Source organism: Salvia hispanica, chromosome 2, assembly GCF_029641045.1.
Source record: "Salvia hispanica isolate PSC_SH4W2 chromosome 2, Shi_PSC_v1, whole genome shotgun sequence".
Taxonomy (NCBI): Eukaryota; Viridiplantae; Streptophyta; class Magnoliopsida; order Lamiales; family Lamiaceae; genus Salvia; species Salvia hispanica.
The window spans coordinates 17,867,355-17,893,583 of NC_142693.1; the positions used below are offsets into that span (position 1 = coordinate 17,867,355).

General features: G+C 35.2%; 2 protein-coding genes, 1 long non-coding RNA gene, 1 other non-coding gene and 1 pseudogene across 4 annotated transcripts; 2 read left to right on the plus strand and 3 right to left on the minus strand.

Moving 5' to 3' along the window:
- On the plus strand, positions 1-830 carry LOC148931705 (uncharacterized). Its single transcript, XR_016134861.1, has 2 exons — positions 1-569; positions 606-830. It is a non-coding gene; the product is annotated as an uncharacterized LOC148931705 (long non-coding RNA).
- A 10,338-nt stretch (positions 831-11,168) lies between these two features.
- Positions 11,169-11,287, minus strand: LOC125202865 (5S ribosomal RNA; annotated as a pseudogene).
- Positions 11,288-15,426: 4,139 nt separating this feature from the next.
- LOC125202683 (Chaperone DnaJ-domain superfamily protein) lies at positions 15,427-19,790 on the minus strand. The gene is made up of 11 exons (XM_048101132.2): positions 19,643-19,790; positions 19,251-19,394; positions 19,087-19,149; positions 18,917-18,983; positions 18,468-18,527; positions 17,536-17,586; positions 17,316-17,396; positions 17,034-17,146; positions 16,697-16,814; positions 16,124-16,250; positions 15,427-15,780 (listed from the first exon to the last, which is right to left on the minus strand). The coding sequence occupies exons 1-11, from the start codon at positions 19,759-19,761 to the stop codon at positions 15,677-15,679; spliced, it is 1,047 nt and encodes a 348-aa protein (XP_047957089.2). The 5' UTR covers positions 19,762-19,790; the 3' UTR covers positions 15,427-15,676.
- A 159-nt stretch (positions 19,791-19,949) lies between these two features.
- TRNAM-CAU (transfer RNA methionine (anticodon CAU)) lies at positions 19,950-20,035 on the plus strand. Its single transcript is given in 2 exon segments — positions 19,950-19,987; positions 20,000-20,035. It is a non-coding gene; the product is annotated as a tRNA-Met (tRNA).
- Positions 20,036-21,926: 1,891 nt separating this feature from the next.
- Positions 21,927-23,823, minus strand: LOC125213023 (uncharacterized). Its single transcript, XM_048113373.2, has 4 exons — positions 23,638-23,823; positions 23,335-23,416; positions 22,530-22,743; positions 21,927-22,306 (listed from the first exon to the last, which is right to left on the minus strand). Exons 1-4 carry the CDS (start codon positions 23,821-23,823, stop codon positions 22,234-22,236), a joined length of 555 nt encoding a protein of 184 aa, XP_047969330.2. The 3' UTR covers positions 21,927-22,233.
- Positions 23,824-26,229: the final 2,406 nt, after the last annotated feature.

The window sequence follows — 26,229 nt, forward strand, 5'->3', positions numbered from 1 at the left end:
CTAAACAAATTTAATATCACCAGCGGTACCCGGACTTATAATTATGCACGTTTGAAGGTTTTTTACACTTTTCGTCACTTTTTCTAGACATTATAACCCCCGAATGGGTGAAGGGCTAATTCGTCCACACAAAATCTTTCTCTGTCTACAGCTGCCAGCCTGCGCAGACATCATTCATCTTCTTACTTTTCTTCTTCCCAAGATTGGGAACTAGACTTGTACGCTACATCATTCGTCCACATTTGAATTTTTTTGTGCATCTCTTCTTCATCTCTTCCTCCCTCTTTTGTTCTTTTATTTGCATCTTGGGTTTGTATATTTTGCAGTTGTACGACCGCCACCATAGAAATGTCGACGTTGTCTACTAATGGTTCGGAACAAGGAAATGGATGTAGGTGGCTAAGATTCCAGTATGAGAAGTGTTGGTGTCGGGAAAGAGCTTGTTTGAAAATAGTTGCCGATTCGAGGCGAGCATCGTACGGGATGTTGTACTTTGTGTGCGAGAAGAAAGGAAAAATTGGTGGTGCAATTTCTTCCGGTGGAGTGTTTGAGAGACTGCCCAACCGAAGGTCCGGCGTAGTGTTTGAGAGACTGCCCAACCGAAGGTCCGGCGGAGTGTTTGAGAGACTGTCCAACCGAAGGAAAAGTTCAAAGCAATGGAAATTTCAGTGAAGAAGGTAGAGGTAGAATCAACGACAGATTGGTTGTTTTACTTGCTTTTGGTGGTTTTCTTTTTGCACTTTTTGCCTTTCTGATTACTTTGATAAAGTAATCAGTATGTTGTGTTGTAATGTAATCAAATAAATTTTAGTATATTGCATTGTTGACTATTGTGTGAATGTTATGGATAAGTTTAGTTTGTCATCAATTACCCACCTCTAATCTCAACAACACACAGAATGAGCACTGAAACCTAACAAAAGAGAACATCATTTTGCATACCCAAGAAATTAAAATCACAAAGATAGGTGCCCAAATTTTGTGGAAATGGAGTACGACGGTGGATTAGGTTCTTCCATCTCTTCCGGCGAATTAGGTTCTTCTTCCATCTGCTTACTCTTTGTACATGAACTAATATTAAATCATTTCAAACTTTGTCCAAAAATCCACTCAAATCAAAATGTAGATGAAAAGGCTGGCAGCTGTGGCATCTGTAGACAGAGAAAGATATTGTGTGGACGAATTAGCCCTTCACCCATTGGGGGGTTATAATGTCCAGAAAAAGTGACGAAAAGTGTAAAAAACCTTCAAACGTGCATAACTACAAGTCTGGGTACCGCTGGTAATATTAATTTTGTTTAGACACCGCAAAAGTGAGAGCATACAAGTCTAGGGCCCAATTAGGTAGTTCACTCTTAAATAAATATAGGTACTAAATAATGGACTACCGGCTAGACATATTAATTTTTCTTTCTATTATTTTTAATAAGTACATCTCACGTTACACTATCTTAATATTCTCACATTCTATTACAAAATTATATCTAAAAATGGATTTCATATTCCACTACTTTTCGTCATCTACTTTTATTCACAAAGTCGAATAATTTCTTAAAACTTGTGCCAAATCAAAGTGAGTTATTTAATCATGTACAGAGGCTATAGTTATTTACCTCTCTCCCACGAGCTTATAAATCCTCAAAATCAAGTCCTTTTCATCTTTCGTATCTTACTTCTGCAACTCATGTTCCATTAAAGAAACAGTTGCCATGGCGTTGCAGAAAATGAGGATGAAAAAATAAACTACCTTTATAAATATATATAAATATATTTAACATAAGAAAAGACATCTGTGATAGAGAGTATTTTTTAAAACTCGACTCTTAATTTCTCTCGTAATAGAGAGTATTTTTTTTAAGCTATTTTTTATCAAAGTGACTGAACAATCATGATGTTACCTGAATTTCACTTTGAATGATAGAATATTACTAGAAAATGACCAATTTTAAAATGTTAAGTTTTTTAATATGTGATTAGTGAAGTAAGAGTAATAGAGAATGAAACCCAGAGAAAAAAGTTTCATTAAAAAGGATGTTACAATTAGTTTACTTACTTTTGTAAGCAAAATACAACATTATATAATACTATATATGTATTTTTATTATTTCTGATATTTTATTGTCTCACAATTTTACTTTATTAACACAGCTAATATGTGTCCAAATGAAATATCACTACACTAACGAATAGAGAGGATAAGTAATAATTAGTATAAGTATGTGGTTCTCTTATCCTTAAATGACTGTAGTATACTATGAAATTGCAATTCATTTGATGACAAATAGTATATGAAGCCAAACAATAAAATAAAATAGTTTAAACTTTAACTAGATCTATAGGTGCAAATTTCGTGTAACTTGATTGTTCAGCAGGAAACACCCTCCACACGTTTGTGGGGGACCTTAAAATGAGCAAAATCAATCATTATCGTAAAATATTATAATAAATAAGATGATAATGGAATTTACACACAAAAATATTATAGGCAGATTAACACAAAAATACTGAAACAACTTAGCCCTCAAAACTCAAAAGTATATATAAAGGTGAAACTAGGTTCATATTCCATTGCTTATACCATCATAATCCAAAATTAAGATCAAATCTACATCTTTAGATTTTAAAATGAGTGGATGAGATTGAATCTTACAAATTTCAATGTTCGAAGGCTAATATAGGCCCCACACTTACGTTCAATGTGTTGAATGAAATTCTCAGGGGTTTTCAACTCGTTGGTTGCAATCTTGGAGATATCAGGAATGTTTCTCGGAATGCTTCTCGAGAAACATTCCTGATATCCCCAACATTGCAACCAACAAGTTGAAAACCCCCGAGAATTTTCTTCAACACATTGAACATAAGTGTGGGGCCTATATTAGCCTTCGAACAATCAAGAATGAATTGGTGATGTACATCCTCCAACTTTCGATTGAGTGACATAAACTGCTAATACTCTGACTTAACCATATAATGGTTATGAACCTCGTTGAACTCCTCGATAATATAACCTGGAACTCCTCCTTCGGAAGAGAACTTGAATGATATACTCGCTTTACAACCACACCGCTTGGATAACCGTCGGCGTTTGAGCGAAAAACTAGACCGTGCATTCGCTTGGCCATCCTCGATCGACTTCTTGTTGCCTTCCCTATTGCATACAACATTATACCAAGTAGTAACACCATCTATTTTCCTCATTTGTGATTTGCGCGTATCAAAACCAACAGCGCGGGCATATACATCGTAGAACGCGAAACCAAAATCTAGTGATTTGAACTTCTACCCAACCACAGGCTTCAAATCAGGAGAACATTCAGGTACAACAACCACTGTATACAATCACAAACAACAAGTGTCAGCTAACATACGCATTACATATAAAATAACGTACATTATTTGGTCAATACTTTACATTACACATTAATAAATGTACATTAAGTTTATCTAATAATCAACTCCCTAGCCGCCTCGATTACTAAAACCTAGCCGGGACCATAACTAAACTCGTGCTCCTTGGAAACGGTTGTGGTACTAACTACATAATACACCCTAGCCCAAAGGATGGCTAAACCCTTGGGGAATAACTGAAACGTGACCCAAATAAGCAAACATGACAAATCTTAAACAAAACTCTAATATAGTACAGGACAAATAGATTCATTATACAACAAAAATCTTGCATTAAATAGTCTATAATTGCCATTAGAACTACTACCTATCAGAGACCTCATCTAAACCCTAGCAGAAACATTATCTAAACTCCATGCGAGACCAATCAACACTGGTACAATTAGGAAACGGTTGTATCCAAGCCCCAACCATTGTTTCTCTACTTGGGAATAAATGAAACTTGGGAACAATAATCATAGACTTCAAAACTTGGAAAAATCTATTTTGCAAAGAACAAAAACTCCAACCAAACGGTTTTCTAGTGCAGTAATCAGTTTAATCTCAACAAAAACTTTTCTAATAAGATTTACCTTCTTCCATTGTTGAAGAACAACAATAAAACGATAATATGCAGAAACCAATACAAGGACGCTCCGATAAAATAGAATTTAAATGAGAAGTTAAAATGATAGGGACTCGGACCACACCAGCAGTTAGTCGAGCCATCCAACCAAGCGCGCCCGGTCAGCTCGGCAACAGCAACGTCAACAATCTCTCTTATTTTCCTATTTACCATATCTTTAAGATTTAGCATATCTTTTATAATTTCATAGAATATTTTATATTTCTTCTAGATTTAGATTTCCTCTCCTATTTAAAGGAGATCTCGCAGACGATGAATTATTGAGAATTAAGAAATAAATACTTCTTTTCTCATTCTTGTTCCAAAACCCTAGAACTTCAACTAGGGAATTATCGATTTCTTTCCGTTCAATCTTCGAGTGCTCTACAAATCTCTCGATAGGGAACTTAAACCCTATCAATTGGTGCTTTCTTGAATTACTCTTCTCCCACCACATATTCTCACTACAACATCGGTCATGAACATCCATTTTGCCAACCATGACGAGAAGTTCCTAACAGACAGGCTCGAGCAGGAGTCCTTCGCACGACAACATGACGCGCTGAATCGAAGGCTCGAGGAAACCTTAGCCAAACTTGCCGTTGCCGGCTTTATGGCGACGAAGGAGCCGCCTGACCCTCCACCTGGAGCGACTGTGGAACCGGGATGGCAGCTACCGCCATCGCTTACGCAGGCACCACCGGGCGTAGCACCTGCAACCTTGCCGCGCCTACGAGTCGATCCTCCTCGTTTTGACGGACAGAATGCAGCCGAGTGGATTTGTCATATGCAGAATTATTACAACCACTACTATACACCTCTGTCCGATCGGCTGTACCTTACTCAATACTTGTTTGATCCCCCGGCGTCTGACTGGATGGCTGACTGGACTGGTCATAATCCCGGCAAGGGTTGGGAGGATTTCTTGGTGGCAGTCTATCATCATTTTACCCCCGAGTTCCTTGATGGGCATTCACATATGGTAGACGATGTCCATCAATCTGAGATTATTGTTTATGCACCAAACAAAGTCACGTTGGATTCTTCAATTCCGGATGCAGCTCCAGTTTTATGCAGCAATGAAGATGTCTCGTGTGATATGATTTCTGACGAATATCACATAGGTGGGGATACTACCATGGGGAGGCACATTCTAGGTGAGATACAGGGTGACTTAGCGGATGTTGAAGCCAGAGAACATCACAAGTACTCTGCTCGGGAATTAAATGTGGAGGAGCTGTCAATCGTAGTAGATCGTGTGCATCAAATTCCGACTGTTGTTCAGGGGAGTTGGGTATCAAATAGAGCAGATGCATATCAAGCTGGAGATACTGCCCTTGCTGCTTTAAAAGTTGAACAACCAACTGGTTCATATCATCACTTTGCTCCGGAATTATTTGAAGGGGATTCACAAAAACTTATGCTGGAATCAGTGGTCGATACAGTTCCTATCGTTGTTGATGCTCCTGATGAGGGAGTAGCTCTTTCGTGTGCATCACAACAGGTTCGCAAGCAGAGCGAGATTTCTAGCCATGAGGTTGAAGGTAATGTTGCTTCTCTTTCTTTTGTATCTGCGCAAAAAGATCCTCTATATGCAGCTAGTCCTAGGCCATCCTTTTGTAATAATATGAAGCCATGCCTAGAGCAACATACTTTGCGGAGTTTAGGTGATGGAGAATTGTTTAGATTTGAACAGTCACTCGCCTGTGATGGTCGTTCGATCCCTCACAATGTTGTGACAGGTTTCACATTGTTGATTCCACCATCGCTTCCGCGGGACCTTGACGTAGAGAGTAGTCTCTTGGATTTGATGCATTCCATGACAACGACGATGAATCATTGTGAAGATTTAAAGTGGAGAAGTGCAACCCTTCAATGGGATTCCATCATTCTTGCTCGCCGAGCATTTTGCATTGGTGAACACTTTCCATGGGTTGATGCTAAAACGTTTTTGGAGCTTTGGCACAGCCTTGGTGAACACTCAGTTGGTGACGTACATCGAGATCATGACTTCGATCCAGGAGGGTCTTTTGTTGCCAAATTTGCTGATAGGAATTTCATAGTTGAGAGTGGTGTTGCTGATTCAATTTTAGGTCTGGTTGCCGATTTTGGGATAGCAGCTTGTGGGGATAATGGAAAGGGATGTCTGTTCGTTGATAACAGGAGCTTCTACAACATTGGTCTGCCGAGATCGTGGCTTATAATTGGGCTGAACATTCAGTGTTTTGGTTTGCTTGATGAGTTTGACAATTATACTATGCGGCCATGTCTCTCGAGTGCCGTAAAAGTTCAAGCAGTTGATGGGACTACGTCCGTTCTTAGAGGTTCCAGGTGGCTGATACTGAGATATGGGAATTTTAACATTGGTGTTTTTCAGTTGCAGGAATCAAGAGACGTAGACCTTTGCTTTCCGATTGAGGACGAGCCACGCCTACTCGGATACAATATAGATGGGGAGCGAGTTATCAATGGGTTCTTCTCTCATCCATGGCTTCATAACATGAATCAGTTTTCGCTGATTCGGTTATTCACTACGAGAGAGGGCATGATTACTCATCATTTCGGTGTTTCTAAGCATGATGAGGCAGATGGGGTTGTCAAGTGTTTGTTGAAGTTCACGATAGGTGTGAGGGGTTGTCTGAAGTTCGACTCATGGCCACCGCGACTTTTCGTCATCATTGGAGGTGGTTTCGGTCTGGGAATGGGGAGAACTTGGACTGCTGCGCTTGTCACAGACTTATGTATGGCAGCCCAGGCAGCCTCTTGGGCCTTGGAAGAGGTCGTTCTTGGCGTGGTAGATGAGTCTGACCACAATTCGTGCTTTAGGCAGCCAATATTTGCAGGCCCTTTATTAGCTAATGAGAGCATGGGCATAAAATATAAGACAAGTGCGAATCCTAGTTCTTCACTTAATTTCGAGAGTGTAGAGGTAGGCCTAGACGTTCAAATTGCATTGGAGATGGCAAGATCAGATGCTAAGCTATCAGCGGCAGAGGAGGCATATCTGGCTGCTCGTAGTAAGCTGTGTGTGTTGCTTCAAATTCGAGCTTTAGAACATGGAGTTATAAGATTGGTCTACTGCTGCATTTTTGTCATCTACGCCTTGGGGACAAGGCGGTTTTCTTGGGAGGGAGAGTTGATAGGGACTCAGACCACACCAGCAGTTAGTCGAGCCATCCAACCAAGCGCGCCCGGTCAGCTCGGCAACAGCAACGTCAACAATCTCTCTTATTTTCCTATTTACCATATCTTTAAGATTTAGCATATCTTTTATAATTTCATAGAATATTTTATATTTCTTCTAGATTTAGATTTCCTCTCCTATTTAAAGGAGATCTCGCAGACGATGAATTATTGAGAATTAAGAAATAAATATTCTTTTCTCATTCTTGTTCCAAAACCCTAGAACTTCAACTAGGGAATTATCGATTTCTTTCCGTTCAATCTTCGAGTGCTCTACAAATCTCTCGATAGGGAACTTAAACCCTATCATAAAACTATACGAATTTCGCCAGAAATTTTAAGAAAAACAATTGTCTTCAATGAAGAAAGAGAAGAAATATTTGTGGAATCATAGAATAAAACCGCTGAAATCTTTTTGGATGGAGAGAATCAAGCACTTTCCATAACCGACGTGAAAGTGTATACCATAAAAAGTCATTTTCTATTTTTTTAATGAATTAAAAAGAATAAATCAGGCCATATTTTTGGCATTGAATCTTGAAAATGGATGGCCGAAATTGAAAGGGAAAATGACATCTTATTTGCTTCCCCTTCTAAAATGAGTTTCACAGTGCTCCTTGATTTCGTAGGCTTTTCTTCCAGCAATTAATGCATATCTGAGGATATATAAGAGTAATATATGGAGTATTAATTAGGGATTAATACTTATCGAACGAAAAAAGCAATGAAAATAGAGGAAAATAAAAGGAGTGGTGAGCGGCTTTTACGATATGCGAGAAAGTGAGAATGATGAAAATAATTTATTTCTTTATTTTTAATTATAATAAATGACTCCATACTTATTATAATATGTGGGATAAAAAAAATATACTGTGAAAATAAATCATATCAAATACTAAAAATTTAAATAATATGACTTTATAAATTATATTTAAAATAATTAAAATAGACTAAATAATAGTATATTTTAATATGGGAGAAAATTAGATAAAATGGAACAAATATCTATATATCATATAATTAAAACTAAAAATTAGAGGCGCATTGAATGCGAAATGTAACCATCTCCAGCGACTTATACATCCTATATATGAATCAAGTCCTTTTCATCTTGTGAGAAGCTTATGACTTCCTCGATGTCTCTCTTACTCATCATTCAAGAAATATTTCAATAAAAAAAACATATGTTTGCTAAAAAGGATCATATTGCATAATAGAATGTGAAAAAAGAGGTTACCATTATGTCATACAATACTAATATGATGATTATTTATAGAATTGTCAGATAAAAAGACCCCAAAAGATACATGATTAAAAATTTATGAAATCATATATTATGTGCATTGAATCATAAATCACATGTCATTCAATTTTCCGCACTTGTCCAAATTTGATCAAATATTGCTAATTAAATTTTGTGAAATCATAAATCATGTGTTATTGTCTAGAGCATTTGTCCTAATGGCAAGGAGCTAAGACATCAATGTATAAGGTGCCGAGTTCGAGTCCTCAGTTGTAATTTCCTTCTTTCTTAGGAGTTTATTTGTAATTTGTAATTTCCTCCTTTATATAAGAATTAATTTTAAAAAAAAATCAGTATGTCATTCAATGTCCCGTTCATGTATTATATGATTGAGTAATTTATCATTTAGCGTTCAAAATTATTAAATATAATGACATGCGCATGATATATATTATCTTGAATTTAAATTTTGGTCTTTATCATACACTAAAAAAGTAAATACTAAATGCAAATATATAGACCATAGATATTTACAAGATGGATAGATAAAGCTTTAATAATTGAATTCAATAAATTTGAATTCACGATGCGCTGACCATATTAAATAAACAACAGATTCAATTAATTTATCTATAATATGGTTTCAATTATACCAAAATACATGAGTTCTCAACCATGCTCTGATACCATATGTTGGACATTATTTATCATCATATATTCAAAATTACATAATTGAATATAAATAAAGTAAGATCTTCGAACAACATGTATTTCACGTAAAAACATAAACATAATAGGATCGAAATATACCTTGGTGATCCATAACGGAAGCGATTGAGAAAGGAGGAGACGATTTCCTTGAACTCTTTTCGGCGTAGTGGCGCAACTCTAACTCCTAGGATTTGTTTCTCTCTTTCCCTCGTTTATGTGTTCTCTATAATGTGTGTGATTTGATGGGATCACCACATTTGTATATATAGGCAGAGAGATGACAAATCCTAATTATCAAACCTTAAAGCCATTTCCATCAAAGTGACTAGTTAATTAGGACGTTTCTGTTTTACCAAGTAATACCAAAATCAAATTAAATAATTGATCATAACAATTTGATTTAATTTTTGTAGTCCATAATATATCAAACCATAAATATATATATGCGTCCATTAATAATCAAAGGAATCAAATAATCCTTCACTTAATGACTAAATCAAATACACATACATATACTATAATTATGTTAATATATTCTCCTTTTCCTTATTAGTATAGAAACATATATTTAGTCAAACTTAATGACTAATTTAGGGAATATATTATGCCTAATCGAATGATTATAATTTAGGAAAACGTCCCATTATATTAATAGTTATTGATAGCTTATTAATCAGGGGAAGGGGAAAATGTGTCTTATACCAAATACATGTATTATATGAAAAATCCAATTCTATTCAGGATTCTATCATAAGTCACATATCATATGTGAGACATAAAACTTACATTTCTATGTCTTGGCTCATGTGGTTATTTTAACTTCTCTTGTGTTTATATATTTATTTGATTGATCACCTTATAAATGCATGCAGATTTTACTACAATACTCGGGAGATGAGTAGTTTAATGTGAAAGAAGAGAAGTTGACGTCTTTGCCAATATAATCGACAGATTTGATCCTTTGAATGAAGCTAAGTATCTTAGGAGATTTTAGGAGTTGTTGTCTTAGTTCTAGGAAGGACACTTCGGTTCTAGGTAGCAATCTACAAATTGTATGCTTCGGGAGAGGATATAGTTTTACCTTAGTGATAGCTTAACCCTTGAGACCCTTTGTTGGCATAGTTTGGAAGTTAGTTGAGCATGGGATAGTTGTTATCGATCCTGTAGGATTCTACCCTTCTCTCATCCTTGATCTACATCTGTTTTCTTTTAATTGCTTTTAGTTCTCTAGTTGTTTTTAATTGCTTTTACATTGCTTTAAGTAGATTTAGTAAAACCAAAACTTTCCAATTCATCTAGATAGTAGTTGAGGTTGGTTCGTGGTAATTAGGTTGATACTCATTGTCTCTGTGAATACGATACTCTTTGCTTACTATTTGCTACATTAGCCTTGTACACTTGCGGGTATACTTGTGTTAAAAATAAGTTGAGTCAGACATGGATTTGAATTTGGTCAAGAAAGAATTGACGGAGATAAATTGTAAACTGCGATTTTCAAGTCTTGTTACCACAAAAATTATAACGACAGTTTGTCATTTATCAATCCATGTTATTAATTTGACTTTGCCTTGAGTTTTTTCCGATGTCCTTGAAATTTTGGTTGAATCTTTACAAATTTCCTATTTTACTTCTGTCAACCCCTTTCAAGATAGTGTTTTTAATTTATGAATGTGCAAAATAAATACTCCTAATTATTTATAGCAGAAGGTGATAGAAGACATGGATTTGATCAAGAAAGAAATAATGTAGATCATTTCACTCAAAGATCAGAGACAAGTCCCGGAATTTGTGGTTCCTATATCTTTGAAGATGTCAACATCTTTTAGGCTGAACTACACAACTTCACTACTGAACTCAGAGAATGACAAACTTTGCTTGAAAATATTGAAGTTTTTTTTCTAATCAAAGACACCCAGTGTGGGTGGGGGCTTTAGGCACACGCCCAACCCGTGAATAGAATCAAAATATATCGTTCCAACACGTGATCCTAGCCCAAAAGTGAGATGGATCCAAAGTAAAAGGGTGCAACACGAGGACTTCCCAGAGGGTCACCTATCCTAGTACTACTCTCGCCCAAGCACGCTTAACTTCGGAGTTCTGATGGGATCCGGTGCATTAGTGCTACAATCATTAGTCAATTTATCTTAATACATGCATTTTATATCTGGGAATGTTTGAGGAGATCGGTATTTTAGTCTCAAATAGTCATCAAGCTATGGAATTCTGAAGGATTTATAAAATCAATAAGTGGCAAATGTTTGGAAACCATTGTGAAAGAGTACTTAGAGGAACTAGTTGATAGGAATCTAATTATAGTTCACAAGTTTTGAAACACATGAAAGATGAAGTACTTCAAACTCCATGATTTGGCAAGAGACATTTGCTTGAGAGAAGCTGAAAATGAGAGGTTTTATGTTGTGTTCGGGCAACATAGTCCTCAAGGCACGCATAGCCAACAACGTGTAGTTATTCCTAGAAGCACTCCAGAAGAAAAAGTCGTTGATGCCATGAACTCTAGACCATATGTCCGTACATGTATAGCTATCATGAAGACGTTCAACTCAAAAAATTGCTGGAGTTGGTTAATTTGAGGCTGCTTGTTTTTACGTCAAGAGGAAAGTTTTTCCAACTTCCTACCTCAATATATCTCCACTTGAGTCTACAAACAATAATTGTTCATTCTCCTATGTTTACATTTACCATCGATGCACCGGTTAAAATATGGAACATGCCTTAACTTAATTAGGTGTCTCCCAGATCTTTCCATTGTAATCATGGAGAATCTACATACCCTCACCGTAGAATTCCCAATATTAAGAAATTGGGACTAATTTATTGATTGATGACGATGAGGATATTGAGTCATGTGACGGCCTAACGGGTGATTTGTTTCGAAACCTTACCTTTCCACAGTCCCTTAAGAGGGTGAATCTTGAAAGTGGTACAAACATAACATAATGCATATTGGAAAAAGTTAATACATTACCCCATTCTTGAAAAGCTCCGGTTAGTATTTGGACGTTTCGTAAGAGGAAAATGGAAACGGTTGAAGGCAAATATTTGTTCATTGGGTGGTGTTTGGGTGATGGAGAGCTCTCACTTCTCATACCTCAAGCACGTTCTTCTTGATGAAGTACATGGGAAGGAGATCCGTGCAGAACTTAGTGATATTCCAACAATGAAATGCGTGCATTTGTACTATTGCTGTGAATCAATAGTGAAGAGCACAAAGGGAATGGTAGAGGCACAAGAAAGAGAACTATCATATACTCCCTCCGTCCAAAAAAAATAGGGCACATTTACCATTTTTGGCCATAAAAAAAAAAGAGTGAACTGCCTAATTGAGCCCTGGACTTGTATGCTCTCACTTTTGCGGTACCTAAACAAATTTAATATCACCAGCGGTACCCGGACTTGTAATTATGCACGTTTGAAGGTTTTTTACATTTTTCATCACTTTTTCTGGACATTATAACCCCCGAATGGGTGAAGGGCTAATTCGTCCACACAAAATCTTTCTCTGGCTACAGCTGCCAGCCTGCGCAGACATCATTCATCTTCTTACTTTTCTTCTTCCCAAGATTGGGAACTAGACTTGTACGCTACATCATTCGTCCACATTTGAATTTTTTTGTGCATCTCTTCTTCATCTCTTCCTCCCTCTTTTGTTCTTTTATTTGCATCTTGGGTTTGTATATTTTGCAGTTGTACGACCGCCACCTTAGAAATGTCGACGTTGTCTACTAATGGTTCGGAACAAGGAAATGGGTGTAGGTGGCTAAGATTCCAGTATGAGAAGTGTTGGTGTCGGGAAAGAGCTTGTTTGAAAATAGTTGCCGATTCGAGGCGAGCATCGTACGGGATGTTGTACTTTGTGTGCGAGAAGAAAGGAAAAATTGGTGGATGCAATTTCTTCCGGTGGAGTGTTTGAGAGACTGCCCAACCGAAGGTCCGGCGGAGTGTTTGAGAGACTGTCCAACCGAAGGAAAAGTTCAAAGCAATGGAAATTTCAGTGAAGAAGGTAGAGGTAGAAGCAACGACAGATTGATTGTTTTACTTGCTTTTGGTGGTTTTCTTTTTGCACTTTTTGCCTTTCTGATTACTTTGATAACGTAATCAAATGTTGTAACGTAATCAAATAAATTTTAGTATATTGCATTGTTGACTATTGTGTGAATGTTATGGATAAGTTTAGTTTGTCATCAATTACCCACCTCTAATCTCAACAACACACAGAATGAGCACTGAAACCTAACAAAAGAGAACATCATTTTGCATACCCAAGAAATTAAAATCACAAAGATAGGTGCCCAAATTTTGTGGAAATGGAGTACGACGGTGGATTAGGTTCTTCCATCTCTTCCGGCGAATTAGGTTCTTCTTCCATCTGCTTACTCTTTGTACATGAACTAATATTAAATCATTTCAAACTTTGTCCAAAAATCCACTCAAATCAAAATGTAGATGAAAAGGCTGGCAGCTGTGGCAGCTGTAGACAGAGAAAGATATTGCGTGGACGAATTAGCCCTTCACCCATTGGGGGGTTATAATGTCCAGAAAAAGTGACGAAAAGTGTAAAAAACCTTCAAACGTGCATAACTACAAGTCTGGGTACCGCTGGTAATATTAATTTTATTTAGACACCGCAAAAGTGAGAGCATACAAGTCTAGGGCCCAATTAGGTACTTCACTAAAAAAAATAGAGCACATTCATTTATGGAAAGTTTTCAACAAATAATAACCCTACACATCATTCCACTAGCACTACTTCTCAATTACTACAAATAATAACCCTACACATTCCACTAGCACTACGTCCCACTTACTTTTTCTCCTTCGATCTCTCTTACTTTTTTCTCTTCTTTCTTACTTTACCAATTCTATATTGAAACCCGTGTCATACACCAATTGCCCTTTATTTTGGACGGAGGTAGTATAATAATTAGATGTCTTATGTTGTTTCTGTTTTTACACGTTGACAATGACATCGTCTATGTATTGTTGCATAAGCCATCCACTTCCAAGAAACTGAATTTATGGTTACGAACAGAATTCAAGATTCTTGATCTCATATTAAATATGCAGCCATCTCCAAAGGCTAGTCTTTGATGATTTACACGAGATCATGAAGTTGAAATGTAGAGGAAAGTGGGTGATGAAAGTTCACTGGGGACGTTGAAAATGCGCCAAGAACGTTATGCATCAGAATACTTGAAATTCGCACGGTGCTTGCGGATCGATCTTATAATTTCGCATGGTGTTTAATCATTTGACATCATTTAGGGGGAGAAAATAATTTACAGTTTTTTTATAATTTATTTAAATTTTTTTAATTTTCATATTTTTTCCTTTTGAGTTCCTAAGATTTTTCGAGTTATAATATTGTATTTACTTCATTATAACGTTAGATTTATGTAACCATTAGATTGGATTTAAGTATTTCATCCGCACTCTTTCTCCAGTATTATCCTAAAAGACGAGGACGAAAGATATTGTTTTGTTCAACCTTTAACTCAACAAGATGTTCTCGAAACAAGATATTCGCAGTTTCAAGAATAGGTGGATTCTCCAGGAAACATGATTGAATTACCTATTAGATATTGAGCAATTGATTGAATCATCAAATGATAGACTAAGAAATACATACAGAAATCAAAAGGGTGGCGACAGAATTACCTATCAGATAGGAAAATGTTTCTGCAGAGAAGCAAAAATAAAATACTCCCTCCGTCCCATTAAATATGCAACATTTGTTTTTCGGCACAAGATTTTAGGTAGTGTTGTTTTGTGAGTTAATGAAGAGAGAAGAAAAAGTAGAGAGGATATTGTTTCTATTTTTAGAAACATTTCATTTTTAATAGGACAAACTAAAAAGGAAAATGTTTCATTTCTAATGGGACAGAGGGAGTATACCGTTGTGGCCAAAATGCAAAATTAGGCATCGACCGCAGCATGGTTTTTCTCTTTATGTTTTTCTATTTTTTGAAGGGATGAGAATGTTGAGAGACAAATGAAAGAAAATGGTCACAACATGCGTTTAAAGCATAAAAATTATGCGTTTTGTCTACATCATATGTTGCTGTACTTTTTGAGACAACATGGTCATTTTTCTATACTTTCCTGTTATATTACATTTTCTACAGCATAAATGTTTTCAATGTTTTTTGCTCTTTCAGTCGCTTTCACAAAGTTAGGGGACTCCCTAACAAAAAATAAAATATGAGTTGTACTAACATCTACTGTGCAACACCAATCAATCAAATAGTGTAGCGATAGGTTAAGAAAGAAATAACAATTCTTCTTAAGTAGTGGAGTACTCCTTAACAGGAGATTAAACAACAGTTTTAGTAACTATGATCATGACTTCCATTCCTGTAATATGTTGTTGTATATAATAACAATTAGGTTACTGCTACATGGACTATCAAAATTCTCTCGGAAGTAAATCAGAACTACTAACACAACTCAGTGATATGGGCAACCAATGCTGCAATTTGTATCTTAAGATTCTCGGAGTTGTGTATCCCCTATCTCCGGTACTTTGATTCTCTCCTCATCTCAGACAGATAGCTCTCCAAGTTGGGTTTTACCCACAGTCGTCTTTGGACAAGATCGTCCTTTGTTGATTCATCTGACACACACACAAACTCAAGTTAGCTCAGTTTATCACTTCAAATTATAAATGGATAAAGCTCAATACTTGTCGATTTGTTATATTTCTTCATCATGCAGAATGCCTAACACAAAAATGTAAACCATGTCTAGGACCTAGGTTGCAAAATATCTTACAAATTTATATCAAAGTTTAAGATCAAATTTGCAGAAAGCTGGAGCAATACCGATAAGAACTCAAATATAGGCAAATAATGCATATCGACATACAGTAACCCTTTTCCAGTACTCATAAGTAAACTCATAGCAATGTACAAAAAGTAAAAGCATGAGAAAAATTACTGGCAAGACAGTATCATTACCTATGTCTCTCCATGAGGCAGAAGGTACCCCCAGAGATCTTCTAGTAAGATAGGAGGCATCTTCCCAAGAGTATGGTTTTTGTTTCACCTGGTACCGCCACAACCAATGCCCATACCATAACAACAGCTGTATAAAAAATGACCTAATATGATTAGTACTCCCTCCGACCATGGATAGTATACAAACATTTGATGAGCACAGATTTTTCAGAAGATACTTAGTTGGAAGATGTTGGTGGCTGAGTTCTAAGTGGATAAAAGGGTATAACTATGGGTCCAAGCCCCACTACGCAGAAAATGTGTGGTTTTTTGGTAAATCGTAAGTGTTTGTAAGGTTGAAGATAAAGTAGATTGTGGGGTAATGTCTTAAAAAGAAAAGTTGCCTATTTTCATAGACACCCAATATAGCAAATATTCCATACTTTACGTGGACAGAGGGAGTAATATTTTTCTAGTTATGCTCTAAGTTGCATCTAGTAGAGAACAATAATGGCTAAATTAAACAGGTTTGACAGGAATGCTAATGGTTTTTCCATACAGGGTATATAAGGAGAGGCAAGTGTAACAAATAACCTTTCCCATGGTGTAAGGCAGTAATATGACACGAACAGCAAGAAGCTCCCAAAGGGAAGGCTTTTCAGCACCTTTTATCTGCAGTTCAAGTTCCTTACTATAATCCTCCACCATTTGCCTACAAAGAAAGAGAACTTCATTTCAACTTGAATGGAATCTGCAAAAAATCTTTTGACAAGATATTTTCCACAACAAAGGCTATGAATATAGAAACCAGACAAAGAATAGGATGAGTGTTCATTTATGGTATAAAGAAAGAACTATCATAGGATAAAGAAATCGGCTGAACACGCAACTAACATAGAACCAATATAAGACAATATAAGGCAAGTCATACTTGTTCATCTGCTTGTTACCCTTCCTCTTGTTTGTTATTTTTCCATTGCGTTCAAGTTCCATAGCTTTTAGCTTATTCTTATAAGCTGGAGTCTTCTTCACCATGTCAATGGCCTAAAACAGGAACAAAATGTCGAAAATCAGTGGCAGAGACTGAAGCAATAATTTTCAGTGGCTGATGCTTTAAGCTTTAATACAGGCACTACAAAGTGACAGCATTTCTTCCATTAAAATTTATCACAAAACGATGCCTTTTCACATGACATATAACAAATTCCGTTACCTGATTATATCTTTGCCATTGGTTAAGATACTGAAATCCTGAGAGAATCAAAAGAAGACCCAGAAGGACAGCACGAGTATCCTATAAAAGATAAATAGTTAACATCCAATATGCTTGACGGAAGCATTATAAATAAAACAAGTTTAAAATGTAAATGCTACGATCAATCAGTAAAAACAGGAGTAGACAAAATAGAATACATTGCTAAAAGTTAACTTACTGTCTTATGGCCGTAATAAGCATGGTAGTACCGCGCTGTATTGTAGAATACCTACACACAAGTAAATAATTAGCACTTATGCATATCAACTAGCAGTGGATAACATTATTGACGATAGTTTAATGATCAAGTATTGACTATCACTGCACTTTTAAGCATTCATGCACGTATCAATCAAAGTGGAAGGGGAAGAGCAGCAAGTAATACCAAATAATGATTCTTTCAACCAAAATCCTTTACTTGGTAATTTTACATGAAGAGATACGTAGAATTCAAAGTAACGAGTCTGAAAAGATTTTGGCATGTTGCTGACAGAAAAAGCAAATGTGGGGTGACAGCAGGAAAAGGCACAGAAGGAACATTGTTTATTACAAGGCAGAAAAAAGTGCTATGAAACCCAAGATTGGCAAATGAGACTGTGTAATCAGTATTTTAATCAACATCAATTAAATATAAAGACAAAAACGAAAAGTGGATGCCCAGAATTTGAATGTAACTGATACACAGATGTAGTCCTGCATGCCCGAGGCAATTATTCAGTTTCGGTTGACATAGGGAGATATAAATCCAAGAAACTCAATTGACATGGCATACAATGAAAATTTGGTTTCCTTTAATGGAACCAAGTATCAACAACATATGGCGCTGAATAGAATGACGACAATGGTCCGGTGAATGCTGACGCCTCTTCTAAAGTTATAGCATACATACACTTACAATAACATTGAACCACCGAACTTTTCATAGATTGTTACACTAAAATGACGGAGGGTCTTGAACTCAAAGAACTGATACTAAGAAAGAGTTCACTTTGGACTCAAAACAATAGGTATTATAAACTATGATCAGCTAAAACCTTGTGCATGCATCCTAACCAATACAAGAACAGGGAAACACTGTAGATTAACATGATCAGACAGAAGCAAACACACCTCTTCTGGATGTGCAATTGCATAGTCATACTGCTCCCTCGTGGCTTCATCTTTCAATATCTAGAAAACAAATAGATGTGAGTTCAACTGCAAATCACTTACCAAAAATCAAACAGAACTGCTGCAGGAAAGCACTGTAGGAACAACAATTCGACATCTTCAGAAAACCTTAATTTGTAAACTTGGTGACTTATTCTATCATTTGATCGGTCAAAATAGCGTGAAATGATACCTTAATTTGTAAATTCAGTGACTTATTCACTCAATTTGATTGGTTTAAATAGCTACAGAATACAGAATCAAGTTTACCACAGATATATATCCTTAGCCTGAAGTGATACCACAAATTTCAGACTCAAAACACAAATATTTGCACGGGATACAAACGACAAGGTAACTGCATGATTAAATCAAATACAATCCATTGATAATTCAGAATCTGAATGTACCTCATAAGCATTTGCAATCTTCACAAAAAACTTCTTCGATTCGGGATCCGGATTTTTATCCGGATGACTACACGCAAATTGAAAAGATAAATGCAATACCAGTCAATATGAACTAACAAATTTAACAATTCACGCCAGAAAAAAAGAAAAAGAAAAAGAAAAGGACATACTGCTTAAGAGAGAGCTTGTAGTAAGCTTTCTTGATCTCGGAGGCATTGGCGCTTTGAGTGACCCTTCAATTACAAATCAATTCGGAGAAAAGTTGAAAAAAACAATTCATACATAAAAATCGAAAATGGATCGTGGAGAGGAATGCCGGAGCGCGATTGCATACCCTAAGAGATCGTAGCAATCGTCCTCATCGCAGTAGATCGAAAGAGATGGTTGAATGAGGAGGAAGAGCAGGAAGATCAGTGCGGGAAAGCTCCGGCGGATAGAGGCAAATGGCTCCATTGGCCGCCGTTTTGAGTCGGAGAAGCTGTTGTGAGATTGAAATTGGATTTTATTGACTACAAATTTCTCTCGTTTTTTCATAATTGAAATGTAATCCCATTTTTGGCCCTAAATTCAATAAATTCTTGTACTAGTCCACTTTCAATTATTTCAGACTCAGACCATATTTTAATTGAATAAATTATCAGATTTTTATTCTCACTAGCAATAACGATTATTAATTGATCATAATTTACTCCCGTATAAATTAAGGAATTTTTCAGATGCGGTCACCTCACTACAAGGCCGGACTCAGATCGTAGACGTTTTCCTAACCTCTCCGCACCGCACTTCTTGTGATCGGGCCCATTTGTGGCAAGGGTTATCAATTCTCTAAATTTATGATTTCTCATACTTTTGGATAATTCTCACATTTATATAATACTTACACGAGATGTTCCATTTTTTTGTTTGAGATTCACGATTTGATTGATTTTAGCAAAGGGATAAGCGTCGATGGAGATTAGAGATAGAGTTGAAGATTGTGGTCTGTGAACATTCTATCATCTATCTAAATAAACACATTGAGTTTTATCATAAAGGGGTGGTGGCGCAGTTGGCTAACGCGTAGGTCTCATAGCTTTCTGAGTAATCCTGAGGTCGAGAGTTCGAGCCTCTCTCACCCCATTTTTCTTTTTTTATATAGTTCATATATTAATATTAATGTATACTCCTTTTATGTATTTTCATCATTTTTATTTATTACTACTACTATATATTCTATCATTCATATATTATAAATTTATGTATTTTCATCTTTTTGTAGAAAGTCAATGGTGTTGATACAATATAACTAAAATTTTAGATCTTACACAACTAAGATAAACTCAAAATCCATTTTTATTGACTAACTAATAAATTTAATACTGGTATTAATTATCTTGAGACACCTATATATTTTATTCAATAGTATAATTCTAAGAGAAGAAACAATATTGAAGTTTCCATTCATTAGTGCATATGTATGCCATCGATAATCAAACATTAACATAAAGATAAAAACTAATAACATGACAACCAATATTTCCAAGTGACGAGTTCAAATATCCATTGCTTGTATACATAGAAACAAATTAGTATTCGCTGGGATTCTATGATTAATTTTTTTTAGATATACATGGAGAATATCTTTCTAACATATGAGCGATTGCGTCACATTTATTTCCCTTTTCCCTATTCACCATTCTTTTTTCTTTCCAATAGAAGTTAACGAAAATCCTTAGCTCTACCAACGAATTGTTTCGTTTGTTAGTTTGACTTTGTATGAATCTAAGATTTATTGTAATGAAACGATAAAGACTTACTTTCATAAAAACAAACGGCTCACTTTTTTAGAAACTGGACCCGGCTGTTCCTAAAGCATTGGCATGTATAGGTTGAGCGTGTAGTTTTCAGTATGACCTTTTTACCAAAATCGACCAAAATTGAAAATCTGAATTTTCCAGAAAAATAAAATCGAACCTAACAGGAATCCAAATAAAACCGATCCTAAAAATTCAAAATCCATAAAAATCGTACCAAATCGAAAAACTGAATCTGTATATTAATATATAAATTTTAAATTTTAAAATGTGTGCTACATATATTTCAACTGTGAAAAATTACAAAATTAAATTGTTTTACACTTTATTAAGTTGGACTTTTAGCTTGTAGGCACGGATTGATTAATTATACCATAAATATATATTAGAAGCGAATGAAAAAACCGAACCAAATTTTAAAATTTGGTTTGATTTAGTTATGATATTCTGTTTTCTAATTTTTTGCTCACCCTTAGATTTGATCCCAACCCTCCTTCGTGATAGAGTGCGAGAGTAAAGGCATATCATATGATTCTTCTTCAAAATAAAATTGTTAGATTGACACAAAACATTTGAGTTAAAAGGAACTCCCATGTTCCACTGTTTGTTACTCTGCCTAACACGAGCATATATTGGTGTATTGCCTTGTTCTAAAAGCAGTCGAGGTTTCTGATTTCGTGCATATGATGCCAGTAACCTAATTTGTATCCCTCTCTATTTGCCTTAGTGTTATTTTTGGTGAATACCATGATGTGACTTGTGACCACACACATCACTCAAAAGATTCATAAAATTAGAGGGGAACAAAATAACTGAAAATTAAATATTTGATCCGAACTAAATCAAAATTTAAAATTCAATTTGGATTTTTTTGGTTCGGGTCGGTTTAAATTTTGTGGCTAATTTCGATTTTTCGGTTCAAACAGAAAAATCAAAAACCAAATTTTTATTTAATACTATTATATACATAAAATAAAACTCTGTTCGGATTTTTTGGATATATTCATGAAATTTTGGTTTTTTCGGTTCAGATTGGTTTTTATAGTTCGAATTTAGTTTTCTGTTACAGTTTTACGGTTAGAACTTAGTTAGGTTCGATTTTTATTTTCAAATTCGGTTTTTCAGTTCTATTCAATTTGGTAAAATACCGAAGTTTAATTGTTAAGACAATTCTCCTTAGTCTAATACTACTAGATGAAACAGAAAAAGAAAAAAAGTTTAGCAAAAAAGGCTGCTTCTTTTTTCTGAGGCTCCACTACATTTTCCCAAGATACTAAACTAACATAAAAAAGGGTATACACATCATATGACTTTCTATCCTCTCTGTTGTTGCTGCTTCCCACTCTTTACATATATTTGTTGTAAACTCTGAGAAAAAAAAAAGTGAAATCCACTGAATCTTATGTAATCCCTTTCTGCCAAAAGTTCTAACTCTTTGTTTCTTCTTTTTGTTCTTGCATCTCTCCACGTGCCCACATCAAACCTTGTCTTCAAAATATCCATGAAAATGATATGTTTATTTAGTTAAGAACTTTCACCGTTGAACTTGCCAATTGATAAGGTGAAATAGATAAGTAGAATAGTTCCCATGCATGACCTGCAACAGAAGATATACACTTCACAAATCATCCTATATTGGCAAATAAAAAAGAAATATAAATATAACACTGTCTCGCATCTTTGTAAAGAGAGTACTGAAACTACTATATAAGTCTCATAGGCCTTTCCTCCTATTGCCAATTAGTTATAGGATGGTAGCCAAACTATGGGCCGAATTTAACTGACATATAAGTAATAATGAAGAAACACGAAAATCTTACAGTGTTGCAAAGAAGAAGAGTATTCTTCTAGGATCGATGGTCCAAGTTTGAGATGAGCGGCGGAAGCCGAATCGGCTCTTTGTTTCAGCACCTACAGCTGTGGTGGCTATGCCGCCGTTGGTGATGGTGATCTGGTGATTGACTTGGGCTGGGCCCGAGTGGTCGTGGGCCCCCGCCTCCACCACCACCCCTTGCTTTTCAAGCGTGAAAGTAGCTGCAATTTTTTTATACCAAGCAAGAAGTATAGGCGTGTTATAATGTGTATGGTGAAAAGTAGAAATTTAAAATTGGTTCAATGATGTAATGCTTCTTTTTGGATTAATCTCAATTAAGTTAAGATGTAAAATGTCTTCGAAGTAGATTCGACTATGTACTAGCTCATTGCTCATGGACAAAAACATATAGAGATAGTGACAGCAACGTTACAGCTATTCACAAGATTGTTTAAGGCGTAATTGATTTAGTTAGTTTAATTAAGTATTATTAAAATGTGATTACTAATTATGTTGTTATGCTTGAAGCAACCATGTGACTACACCGGGAGTTGACTATAAGACAAGAAATAACCTCACCGATTGTGACCACTTTTTTTGGCAAATTTTCTTGAAATTACAGTTTAAATTTGGAATCAATGAAAAAATATAAATTCAGTGATCCCATATATTATCAATTATTGTGTCCAGCTAATCACAATTGCATAAATATTCTTTATCATTTTCTGCAATTATGATTGATTGAATACACTATGTGCAATATATTCGGACTACTGAATTTTTACTCGGAGAAAAGGGGAAGAAAGAAGTACCTCTTGGTGAAGTTGCAAGCAAACTAACATCGGTGAGTTTCCTTTCTGCGATTCTCATCGTTCCTTTCCTTGAAAGATTTCTCTGCACCATAAATCATGGCATAATCAGCAAAATCAATTTCATTATTAAAATTCAAAAAGAATTTAGGAAAAAGGGTGAAAAGGAATTACTTTCGGGTGAGAAAACACCAAACATTGAAAATTGAAATTAATTAGAATTATGGTTGCTGACAAGATTTCCGATTCCTCGAAATTTGCGAAAAAGTAAAAAAGATTGAAACTTTATTTACAGAAAGAACTCACAGTGAGTCTTGAATTTGCAGAATTGGAATCTTTTTCTATAAGATGCGAAAACCTCTCCATATCGATCACGAAGCTGTCTGATTTAGTGGCGGAGTGGTGCAGCCCATCAACGCCGGAGATTCTCTGATTCTCACCGGATTCTCCGGCGGCGGCGATGCAGTTTGTAGGAAGATGATCAGAGCCCATTTCTTCCTAAAATTGAATGAAACAGTAAATGTTGAGAGACAAAAACAGAGGAAAACAGAGAACAGAGGGAAAACAGAGCAAGTGTAAGAAGGTGAAACCTTTGCAGCTTTTGTTGATTGGTGTTGAAGAATGTAACAGTATATAATAATGCAGAGATGATTGAGGAAGAATGGGGAGAGGAGGTTGGGATTTCAGAGTGAAATCATGAGTTAAGACGTGGGCAGTTTAGTGACGATATATATACACACAGTGGTTGTTATCTCTCATTATTGTGGAGCTCTATGATTAAGTTTGGGACTTATCTTTAAAAATGGGTTTTCAAAAAAGTAATCTTGTGAATTGGGGTCTAAAAATGCAATCATAATCATTTCGAGTTGATACGGAATTTTTGGATAGTGACATTTTTTTTGGAAATATGTGTTGTATTAGTATATGTGGAAGCATAATGGAGGAATTAATTGGATTATTGTGACTAATTGGAATGATATTATTGTTTTTTGGTTAAAGAATATATTAATACGATATATGGGCCTATTTTTATGCGAAATTGGAAAATATACTTTGATTTTATTAGGCTAATTAGCGTTACAAACTCACAATATATCCATGCAAGTTCCACATCATTTAGTTTGTATTACTACTATTATCATATTTCTCAAGAAACCTAATCTTGACTTACATTTCAACCGATTAGATCTTGAAGGATGACTGTTGACCTAATATTTTGATTCGAATCATAGTTTAGATAAGGCTATCCAGAAAATTGTAGTTAATAATTAACATTTTTAGCAAAGTGAATCAATGATGCAAAGATCATACATTTAATCCTTGGATCATAATGTGATTATGATTCAAATGACTATTAGTACATGTGTTCTTCTTCTTCTTCCACGGCCTCATTATTATTGATAAGCACTATAATGGTGAGTGGTGTAGTAGTTAATTTGGAGAGTAAGGTAAAAAGGGAAAATGAACATTTTTTTTCTTTAATAAAAGAATAAAATATTGGGAAAAATTATATGGTAATTAATATAAGCCGCCCCACAATAAGGGGTAGCAATAAAAATAACTCATCTTTCTCCACCGAATCACCAAATTTCAACACATCAGCGTGAGTGAAGGAGAAACCCAAGAAAGTTACATGAATCCAAGTTATTTCGTTATCTCAATTTCAACGTATTAAAAAATTCATATAATAATAGTAATTATATTTGGAGTGAATTTGGTAGGAATTTCAATCGAAATAGCCTTTGCCATCAGTGGTGGTCTCGTCAACGCACGCCCACGGGTGGGCACTGCAGCATTTGCTGCATTTTTATAACAAAACACAATAAACGTTTTTTGTTTTAATTGTTTTTATTCAAGTATTGGAATGAAATTAATATTTATAAAGCATCTATTTAATTTAGGTTATATAATCCTAATTATATCAATTACGAATAAAACTTTGTAAGCATATATTAAGAGTACTATATAAGCTCTATTTATAATTAGGAGTAAAAATTATGGATTCCAATTTAAACTGTCAATAATCATAGTTACGGCAAATAAAAAACTCTATATAGTGAATTAAAGCTTTTTACTAGTACTACAATTCACAAATAAAAAACACTCTCGAAGCTACAAATTACTTGGTCCAAAACCAAAACTATAAATGAACAAAAACATATCTAAATCATGGGTTTTGGATTTACTATTTACGTGAGATTTTAGATCATGGATAAGTAGCTTGTTGCGGTACCGTATTATTACCATCGCGATCGGCGATGTCATATAGACCAGTTGGACGCTTCAAATGCCACATTTTATATTTATAAGATGAAAATGGCCTACTTGAGGTATTTACTCCGTAATTAATTGTAGTTCATTAAAGATTGTGATAAGATAAAAAAATATATACTAGATCTAAGTAAACCTAATTAAGCGTGTCTATATTGCCACCGAGTCCAAAAATCTGAAAAAAAATAAAATAAAAAATACATACATATATAGTAGAGTATATATTATAGGTGTAGACAGCCTTTTCCGTGCTGCTGTATAGTGGACCCTGGACCACTCTTCTAATCTAGCCAACTACTAATTGCTTTGCTTTCTATAATTTCATAGTTTTAAATATTTTTTCACTTGTTTTCCTCAGATGGCTTTTGAATTTATGAAAATAGAACTACATTAAATGCTTGCAATAGTGATGGTTGAAAGGTTGACATTTTGATGTAATTGATCGTATAAAAAAAAATCAGAACCCATGCTAGTTGGCGTAGTCAACCCATAAAAATAATTCTAGTTGGTTAAAACTTTAATAATATTTCCATTTATTTGTCATTAATAAATTGGTTTGACATTTGTAGTAGTATTTGTTTATTGATATAAAAAGGATGAGTCATATGAGAATATAGTCATATTACT

Coding starts and splice junctions, on each gene's coding strand:
- LOC125202683 (XM_048101132.2), bottom strand. CDS start 19,761: ATGAGAAATCATAAATTTAGAGAATTGATAACCCTTGCCACAAATGGG. Junction 19,395..19,642: donor GAGTCCGGCCTTGTAGTGAG/GTGACCGCATCT, acceptor ATCTCACAACAG/CTTCTCCGACTCAAAACGGC. Junction 16,251..16,696: donor TGCCTTACACCATGGGAAAG/GTTATTTGTTAC, acceptor TTTTTTATACAG/CTGTTGTTATGGTATGGGCA.
- LOC125213023 (XM_048113373.2), bottom strand. CDS start 23,823: ATGGGCTCTGATCATCTTCCTACAAACTGCATCGCCGCCGCCGGAGAA. Junction 22,744..23,334: donor GCTTGCAACTTCACCAAGAG/GTACTTCTTTCT, acceptor AAAAAATTGCAG/CTACTTTCACGCTTGAAAAG. Junction 22,307..22,529: donor CTCTTCTTCTTTGCAACACT/GTAAGATTTTCG, acceptor CTTCTGTTGCAG/GTCATGCATGGGAACTATTC.